At 43.1% G+C, this 9,090-nt stretch overlaps 1 protein-coding gene across 4 annotated transcripts; it reads left to right on the top strand.

Annotated features, from left to right (window-relative positions):
- Window positions 1-4,799: 4,799 nt before the first annotated feature.
- On the top strand, window positions 4,800-8,742 carry LOC139586171 (GTPase-activating Rap/Ran-GAP domain-like protein 3). 4 transcript variants are annotated; one of them, XR_011677497.1, is made up of 7 exons: window positions 4,800-5,136; window positions 5,643-5,707; window positions 6,328-6,391; window positions 6,650-6,676; window positions 7,034-7,109; window positions 7,897-8,018; window positions 8,428-8,742. XR_011677497.1 is itself a non-coding variant. In XM_071419380.1 (6 exons), exons 1-6 carry the CDS (start codon window positions 4,987-4,989, stop codon window positions 7,962-7,964), a joined length of 450 nt encoding a protein of 149 aa, XP_071275481.1. In that variant the 5' UTR covers window positions 4,800-4,986; the 3' UTR covers window positions 7,965-8,742. The 4 variants fall into 4 exon arrangements, 2 of the variants coding, with proteins under 2 accessions (XP_071275481.1, XP_071275482.1); XM_071419380.1 differs by having other exon boundaries at window positions 7,897-8,742; XM_071419381.1 differs by lacking the exon at window positions 6,650-6,676 and having other exon boundaries at window positions 7,897-8,742.
- The last annotated feature ends 348 nt before the right edge of the window (window positions 8,743-9,090 follow it).

Raw genomic sequence — 9,090 nt, 5'->3', positions numbered from 1 at the left:
GGTTTGGGGATGATCTCATCCCGGGAGAGGGATAACACAGGGAGAAGGAGGGGGGTACAGTTTGGGATAAACCATTTGGGAAAAATATGGGGATACAAAACAAAATGACTTCAAAGTATTATAAAGTATAAAAATGCACTACAGCAGGTTTGGGCAGCACCAAATGAAATGTAATAAAATGCTTTAAAAATAGAAAAATTAAAAATAAAAATTAAATAAAAGTAAAAAAAACAAAATTAATTTAAAATAAATGAAAAACAAAACAAAAACTGTAAAGTGCTGTAAAGTGCTGTAAGAGTTCCATAAAAGGTAGTGCCGTAATGCAAGACCCTCAAACACCACCACAATCTCCAGCTTGAGTTGGTCTGGGCAGCACTGAATTAAAAAAAAATAAAAACCTTTAAAAATAGAAAAATTAAAAATAAAAAATAAATAAAAAATAAAATTAGAAAAATAAAATAAAAGCTTTAAAAATAGAAAAATAAAAAATAAAATTAAAAAATAAAATTAAAGCTCTAAAAATAAAAAAACTAAAAATAAAAATTAAATAAAAAATAAAAAAATAAATGCTTTAAAAATAAAAAAGTTTAAACTTAAAAAAATAAAAAATAAAAATCTTTAGAAATAGAAAAATTAAAAATAGTAAGTAAATTTAAAAAATAAAAAATAAAAACGTTAAATATAGAAAAATTAAAAATAATAAGTAAATAAAAAATAAAATTAAAAACTAAAATATAAATGCTTTAAAAATAGAAAAATTAAAAATAAAAATTAAATAAAAGTAAAAAAACAAAATTAATTTAAAATAAATGGAAAACAAAATAAAAACTGTGAAGTGCTGTAAGAGTTCCATAAAAGGTAGTGCCGTAATGCAAGACCCTCAAACATCACCACAATCACCAGCTTGAGTTGGTCTGGGCAGCACTACATAAAAAAAAAAATAAAAACTTTAAAAATAGAAAAAAATATAAATTTAATCAAAAATAAAATAAAAAAATAAAATAAATTCCTTATAAATATAAAAATTAAAAATAAAAATTAAATAAAAAATATAACTAGAAAAATAAAATAAGTGTTTTAAAAATTGAAAAATAAAATTAAAAAATAAAATTAAAGCCCTAAAAATGGAAAAACTTTTAAAGAATTAAATTAAAAAAAAAAGCTTTAGAAATAGAAAAAATAAAAATTAAATAAAAAATAAAATTAAAAAAAAAAGCTTTAGAAATAGAAAAATGAAAAATAATAAGTAAATAAAAAATAGAATTAGAAAAATAAAAGCTTGAAAAATTAAAAATAAACATTAAGTAAAAAAAAAAATTTAAAAAAAATAAAAATAGATTAAAAACAAAATAAAAACCGTAAAGTGCTGTAAAGTACCATAAAAGTTCCATAAAGGGTAATGCCATAAATCACGACTGTCGCAAAAGGTGCCGTAAAGCGCGGCTGTCGCAAAAGGTGCCGTAAAGCGCGACTGTCGTAAAACTGCCGCAAAGCGCGGCTGTCGCAAAAGGTGCCGTAAAGCGCGACTGTCGCAAAAAAGGTGCCGTAAAGCGCGACTGTCGCAAAAAAGGTGCCGTAAAGCGCGACTGTCGTAAAACAACCGTAAAGCGCGACTGTCGCAAAAGCTGCCGTAAAGCGCGACTGTCGCAAAAGGTGCCGCAAAGCGCGACTGTCGTAAAACTGCCGCAAAGCGCGACTGTCGCAAAAGGTGCCGCAAAGCGCGACTGTCGCAAAAGGTACCGTAAAGCGCGACTGTCGTAAAACAGCCGTAAAGCGCGACTGTCGCAAAAGGTGCCGCAAAGCGCGACTGTCGCAAAAGGTGCCGCAAAGCGCGACTGTCGTAAAACTGCCGCAAAGCGCGACTGTCGCAAAAGGTGCCGTAAAGCGCGACTGTCGTAAAGCTGCCGCAAAGCGCGACTGTCGCAAAAGGTGCCGCAAAGCGCGACTGTCGCAAAAGGTGCCGTAAAGCGCGACTGTCGCAAAAGGTGCCGTAAATCGCGACTGTCGTAAAACTGCCGCAAAGCGCGACTGTCGCAAAAGGTGCCGTAAATCGCGACTGTCGTAAAACTGCCGCAAAGCGCGACTGTCGCAAAAGGTGCCGTAAAGCGCGGCTGTCGTAAAACAGCCGTAAAGCGCGACTGTCGCAAAAGGTGTCGTAAAGCGCGACTGTCGTAAAACAGCCGTAAAGCGCGGCTGTCGCAAAAGGTGCCGTAAAGCGCGACTGTCGCAAAAGGTGCCGTAAAGCGCGGCTGTCGCAAAAGGTGCCGTAAAGCGCAACTGTCGCAAAAGGTGCCGTAAAGCGCGACTGCCGTAAAATTGTGCCGTACAGGCTGGCGGCGCCCTGGCCGACACGGGGTGCCGTACAAGATGGCAACGGCCGCCCGAGTGGGCGTGTCCTCGTCGGGGCGCCGTGTCGACGGGCTGACGTCATTAGGCGGCACTCTGCCTGCAGTGCGCCCATGCAGACGGCAGGGGGCGCTGTGCCTGTAGTGCGCCAAAGCAAACGGCAGGGGGCGCTCTGCCTGCAGTGCGACAAAGCAGACGGCAGGGGGCGCTGTGCCTGTAGTGCGCCAAAGCAGACGGCAGGGGGCGCTGTGCCTGCAGTGCGCCAAAGCAGACGGCAGGGGGCGATGTATAAATAGAGTATAAAGTATAATCTATATAGAAGAAGAAATAAAAGCTCTATGTTACCTGCAGCTGTAGAAAATTTCAGGCTCCCATGGAGGAAATAGTTTTCCTAAAATCATTGCCGTTTTGGGGTTTTTTGCACTCCCCAGTCGCCTGAACGTTTCTACTGCTGCTTTTTTTTATTCTAAAGCTAGAATGGAAAGCCAAGATTAGAAATACAGCGAAAGAAAGAGAGAAAGAATTAAAGAAAGAGAGAGAGACAGAGAGAAAGAGACAGAAAGAGAGAGACAGAAAGAGAACGAAAGAAAGAGAGAGAGAGAGAGAGAAAGAAAGAGAGAAATAGAGACAGAAAGAAAGAAAGAAAGAGAGACAGAAAGAAAAGGAAAAAGGAAAGGAAGAAAGAAAGAAAGAGAGAGAGAAAGAAATAAAGAGAGACAGAAAGAGAGCAAGAGAAAGAAATAGAGAAAGAAATAGAGAAAGAAATAGAGAGAGAAAGAAAGAAAGAGAGAGAGAGACAGGAAGAGAAAGAGAGAGAGAAAGAAATAGAGAAAGAAATAGAGAAAGAAAGAAAGAAAGAGAGAGACAGGAAGAGAAAGAGAGAGAGAAAGAAATAGAGAAAGAAAGAAAGAAAGAAAGAAAGAAAGAAAGAAAGAAAGAAAGAAAGAAAGAAAGCGAGAGAAAGAAAGAAAGAAAGAAAGAAAGAAAGAGAGAGAGAAAGAAATAGAGAAAGACAGAAAGAAAGAAAGAGAGAGACAGGAAGAGAGCGAGAGAAAGAAAGAAAGAGACAGAGAGAGAGACAGAAAGAGAGACAGAGAGAAAGAAAGAGAGAGAGAGAGAGACAGAGAGAGAGACAGACAGAGACAGAAAGAGAGACAGAGAGAAAGAAAGAAAGAGAGAGAGAAAGAGAGAAAGAAAGAAAGAAAGAAAGAAAGAAAGAAAGAAAGAGAGACAGAGTGAAAGAGAGACAGAAAGAGAGACAGAGAGAAAGAAAGAAAGAGAGACAGAGAGAGAGAGACAGAGAGAAAGAAAGAAAGAGAGAAAGAAAGAAAGAGAGACAGAGAGAGAGAGACAGAAAGAGAGACAGAGAGAAAGAAAGAAAGAGAGAAAGAAAGAAAGAGAGACAGAGAGAGAGAGACAGAAAGAGAGACAGAGAGAAAGAAAGAAAGAGAGAGAGAAAGAAAGAAAGAGAGACAGAGAGAGACAGAAAGAAAGAGAGACAGACGGAAAGAGAGACAGAAAGAGAGACAGAGAGACAAAGAGAGACAGAAAGAGAGACAGAGAGAAAGAAAGAGAGAGAGAAAGAAAGAGAGACAAAGAGAGAGACAGAGACAGAGAGAGAGACAGAGAGAGATAGAGAGAAAGAAAGAGAGACAGAGAGAAAGAGAGACAGAGAGAAAGAAAGAAAGAGAGAGAGAAAGAAATAGAGAAAGACAGACAGAAAGAAAGAAAGAGAGAGACAGGAAGAGAGCGAGAGAAAGAAAGAAATAGAGAAAGACAGAAAGAAAGAGCGAAAGAAAGAAAAGGAAACAGGAAAGGAAGAAAAAAAAAAGGAGGAAGAGAAAGGAAGAAAAAAAATGAAAAAGGAAAAGGGTGAGAGTGAAAAAGAAAGAGCGAAAGTGGAAAAGGGGGTGAAAAACAGAGTGAAAAAAAGAGTTGGAGTGGAAAAGAAAGGACATTCGGGAGGGGCGGTGCTGCCTAAGGTGCTTCCGCGCCCAGGAGCGAAGGAGCCGTTTGATCCCCTGGCGGGAGCGCAGCTCCCGGTGGCGGAGAACGGAGCGGTGGCTGTCAGTCCGAGACTCCAACTCCCGGCAGGCCCTGCGGCCATAAAGCGCGGCGTCTGACGCAACGGCCGACGCGCCGTAGGAGTGGCTGGCGGCCCGAGGCGGCCGCGTGCCGGGGGAGCGGGCTGGGCGCGGGGAGCTCCCGGCGCCTGTCCCACGCGGGACGGAGCCGCGGCAGCGACGCTGGAGGGGCGAAGCCTCCGTCCGGCCGCCCGCACGGAGCCGAGCGGCGCGGAAGGGGCGTCCGCCCGGTGCCTCGGCCTCGCTCAGCGGTCCCGGTGGCGGGGGCTCAGCTCGGGCGGGGCGCGCTGCCGCCCGCCGATGGCGGAGCGCCAGGCGGTGCTTTGCTGCCGCGGGCCGGGAGCTGCAGGAGCCGCCCCGGGCGAGCGGCGCCGGGCGCTGCCGCGGTCACTGTGCGGCGGCTGCCCTCGGGCTGGCGGAGGCGCGGGAGCCGCCGAGCTGCAGCCGTCTCCCTCGGGCCGCTGCCGCTGCTGCGGGCGGGGGCGGACGAGCGGCTGCGGAGGCGGCTCCGCGGCGGGCTCAGCCTTGCGAGCAGAGAGCGCTCGACATCGCTGGCATGACACGGCTGCTGAGTGCCTCAGTGCTCGTGGCTCTTCCTTCCACGCAAACGGATGGAGCGGCATCGCTGAGCAGTAAAACACAGCAGCGATGGCCCGGAGAATGGCGAGCGCAAGGAGCGCCGGGCAGGATCCTTCTGATGGCACAGGTGCGATCGGCAAACTCAGCCCCTTGTGCCCCTACCCTCCCGACCCCCAGGGGAAATGCTCTCCAGCCTCGAGCTGCTGAGAGACAAAACGTGTGATTTGACACTAGGGTCCGGAAAAGGTTTCCGTTTAGATTAGCAAATGCCTCCATTGTTCTCGGTTACATCCTAGGATCGGTTTTAGGCAGTGACTTTCTACCGCTTGTCGGATGTCGGATTTTCTTGTGCAATGGTAAGAAAATAGGCAGGTCTGATACTGGTTTCGCTTTTTTTCTACTTCATGTTCCATGAGCTGCTTTTATCCAAGCAATTGGTTTAAAGTTCTACTGTAGGCGTTTCTGGTTCACTTTTTTTTTTTTTTTTTTTTCCCTCTAAATCGGCAGTAAATATAGCTGAGTAAAATTACCTTGGTTTTCTTCCTTCTTAAATGTTTTTATTGATAATCCTATTTGAATATGCAGAACACGTGGGTATGTCCTGTAATATATCCTAGCTTTTCTTGTTTACAGGGTACTCAGAAAATATTTTTCCCTTCGAGTCCCACTGAAACATTCTCCGTGCAATCTCCGTTAAGGTCTGTGTTTGCAAATAAGCCACCATCAGCTGAGATATTTGCCTGTGTACCTTTTCCTGTCATTCAGAGCTTGCGTTCTGTGGTTTTTATGATAAACCTATCAAACTTGCGAAACTGTTTTGCAAGTCTTAACCGTTGAAGGCAGCAAGAAGTGGTTTTAAAGCCTGTTCTTGAGCAGACAAAGGGAAAAAGTGTGAATTTGATGCTGAACTTGTCCTTTTTCATTTGACGTGCCTTGAATTATTTAGGAAGAGAGAGAACTAGAAAAAAGAGAGAAATAGAATTGGTTCTTGAGCCCTCCTAAAATGCTCCCCGTGATTCCGTGTGGAGCCAAAGTGAAGGGTGATGGAACAGAGCCCCTGTGCTTTAGAAGGAAATCAATTTCAACCTGATCTCCACCCTGTGTCTCCCTAATTTCTGTTTTTAAAATGCAAACTCAGTTTAGGAAGTGTTGGGAGTCAGTATTTTGGGGAAGAAATGGCAGTTGCACAAACCGTTCCATTTCCCAGAGGCTCTGGGAAGGATTCATTTTGTAAGCGCTGTAACTGCCATCGGTTGGTGGTTCGGGGTTGGAATGTGCACTTGCCCTCCTATAAAGCACTCGTTCATTTGCATTTCAGTGCCAGGAGTCTGGAGAAACTGGAGAAGAGCCCAAGAGACATTTTTCATCCTGAGATACAAAAGGTAGGAAGTGACTTTTTTTGGTTTGGTTCTTTTTCTTTATGATTTCCTGGAAATAGAAGTAATTAAGTATAGATACCAATGGTTTGTTTCTTCCAGTAGCTAATAAGAATAATAATAATAAGAATCTAATACTACTTAAACTGTCTCTTTATCCATTGATCTTGCCATTTTAAATCCAAACTTCTAAACACCGATAAAACCATCATCCTTGTAGAATCTTTAATAGGAGGGGGCTAAAGATGCTGTTTTTGTTGACAGGATTTATTGGTTCTTGAAGGGCAAGAGGTGAGTACAAGCCTGACTACTTCTTGCTCACAGACCCATCCGGTGAATACGGCTTTGTATTTTGATGGGCTTTTGATGACTTCTAAATCAATTGCTCGTTACAGTAAAAAGAAGTCATGTTTTTTTGAACCTGACAGCAAAAATAACTTGAAGCACCAACTAAATAATAATTGATCACCCATCTAAGTTAATGATTTTATGCTATACTATCAAAGTTTAAAGGTAAATTATTGTGTAGTAGGAGATGGTATAAAATGTATGTTCTAACGTGTAGGATGTAGGCAAAGATTAGAGGAAACAAATTTTTATGTCTTCTGTTTGACTGTTCACCAAATAATATTTGGTTTTATTTTCCAGGGATCGGTGAATTTTAAATTTGGAGTCCTCTATGCTAAGGATGGTCAGCTTACAGGTGATGAAATGTTCAGTCATGGTGAGTTTTCCACCTTCTCCTTAATTGTTTTGCTCATCTGAAAAAAAAAAAAAAAAGGCAAGTTAAAAAAAAAAAAGGTATGTTTATTATTTGTTACCCCGTTCTGTCCGTTTCCTCAGTATTTGCTGGAGCTCTGCTTACCCAAGCTTTGGGTAAAACAAGCTTTGGGTTCCTTCTGTCCCACTGGGTGTTGCCCAGTTTGGTTGCATCTGGTGAAATTCACCCTGAGCCCTTACAGAACCAGCTCAAACCAGGTGAGAGCCATTCGCAGCTCTCTCAGGACACCCGGAGGAGGATGGGTGACGTTTCTGAGCATCTGGCAAGTGCACTTCTATCAAAACTCGGCCTGTGACATTGCTGGGGAAAACCCTTCTGTATCCTGAAGGGTTCCTCAAACTCTGTTGAGGATCCGGTTAGCAGTTGCTCACCTGGATGGTTCCAGCTCCTCAAGCTAACACTTGTACTCTTGCCATGTAGTTTAGATCTATTGTAGTTTTGTTATTTTGCAAGATTTTACGTCTTTGGACAATAACGTGCATTTCACTCTTTGGAACCTCTGGGATCATTCCTTGGTGCAGCACCACCTAATGGGACACTTGGCTGCTGTGCTGAAGGGCTTGGTTACTGGAATTGTAAATCCCGGAGAGTTTGTCAGTCTTCTGTCCCCAGGGAGGTGTCACGCTTTGTTCACCGTTGCTCTGTTTGTCGGGTGCTGCTTCTCGTCGGAGGTATTAACTTCAAACTGCCCTGTTCTTTTTTGAACTTTTTTTCCTGGTTCTCTCCGTAGGGCAGGGAAGGACTCTCGTATCCCGGTCGTCAGACTCAGCGCTGCCCGAGAAGATACAGAGACTGTAAAAATCATAAGGAGCAACTAGGACTGCAGAGGAAACAAACTGGAGAGAACAAAAGGTGATATTGTTCTCCTTAGCCTGGATTAGAAACATCCACTGCGCTTTGATGCCGGTGGCTGCCAGGGGCTCGTTAGGTCTCTTTAGGCAGGTGTAGGTGTTCACTTGTAGGTTCTATTTTTTGGCAAAGGACCACGAGAGAAGTTTATTTATAGATCCAAATAAACATTCATCTTATCTGAACATAACCTGTCATCCCCTTTCTGACATTAAGGACTCCTGTATAAATACTTGGGGGGGTTTTCTTTGTCATTTCTGAATGGTTCCATTTTGCCGGCTACTTGAACAAATCTGAGGGGGTTTAATTGCATACTGCTTCCTTGAAATTCTGTTGGTCTCTGCTTGGAACCCTTCTTGTACTGCTTAATGAAAGACTTCGGATGGTGTTTTCTTGCCTGTTTGTGTTTAAGGTCGTGCTCTGATGCATTTACAGAAGCCATGGCAGGAGAGAGTCAGCTGCTGGAGAAGAGGAGACAGTACTATCCCTGTGCAGCACAGAACTGTGCTGCTGCTGTGTCATCAGCTGTGTCTGCACTGAAAGTAGCCACCTTCACTTGTAGGTAGCTCCTTGGTGCTTTAGGACACGCTGAGGGATTTATTCCTTTTGGGATCCACGATGAGAATTCCCAAGAGAGGTAGTAGTAATAAGGTCTGAGATTGGAAAAAAGCCTGTGTCCTTGGAATGTTGTTGTTGTCGTCAAAAGTTAATTTTTCCTTCTTTCTTAGCCGGTAGTCAGCTTTTTGCTTTATTTTTTGTGGTATCAGTATTTGATTGTTTAAAAAATTGCTTCAGAAGAACTGCAGTGGCTGGCCACCAGGACCTTGTTCCGATTTGCCTATTTGCTTGTAGCTAAAACGTTTCCATATTGTTTATCATTCTATTGAAGAAACTGCTGCCCAGTCAACTAAGAACTGAACATCTATCTGTCTAGGACATGGGGAGAGGATTTAGGTCATGTCTTTGTTTCCAGAAAAAAGTTCCAGTGTAGTTTCTAACTAGAGGAAAAGGGGGGGGGTGAAGACTCGGGGCTCTGATGCCGTTGGGGGCACCCCGAGGTGCCCAGGAGAGGGAG

The sequence above is a fragment of the Agelaius tricolor genome, unplaced genomic scaffold, assembly GCF_023055355.1.
Source record: "Agelaius tricolor isolate 1412-34295 unplaced genomic scaffold, bAgeTri1.0.p SCAF_106, whole genome shotgun sequence".
Classification (NCBI taxonomy): domain Eukaryota; kingdom Metazoa; phylum Chordata; class Aves; order Passeriformes; family Icteridae; genus Agelaius; species Agelaius tricolor.
This window is presented reverse-complemented; position numbering and strand designations above follow the sequence as displayed.

Coding starts and splice junctions, on each gene's coding strand:
- LOC139586171 (XM_071419380.1), top strand. CDS start 4,987: ATGACACGGCTGCTGAGTGCCTCAGTGCTCGTGGCTCTTCCTTCCACG. Junction 5,708..6,327: donor TCCGTGCAATCTCCGTTAAG/GTCTGTGTTTGC, acceptor TTTGCATTTCAG/TGCCAGGAGTCTGGAGAAAC. Junction 6,392..6,649: donor TTCATCCTGAGATACAAAAG/GTAGGAAGTGAC, acceptor TTTTGTTGACAG/GATTTATTGGTTCTTGAAGG.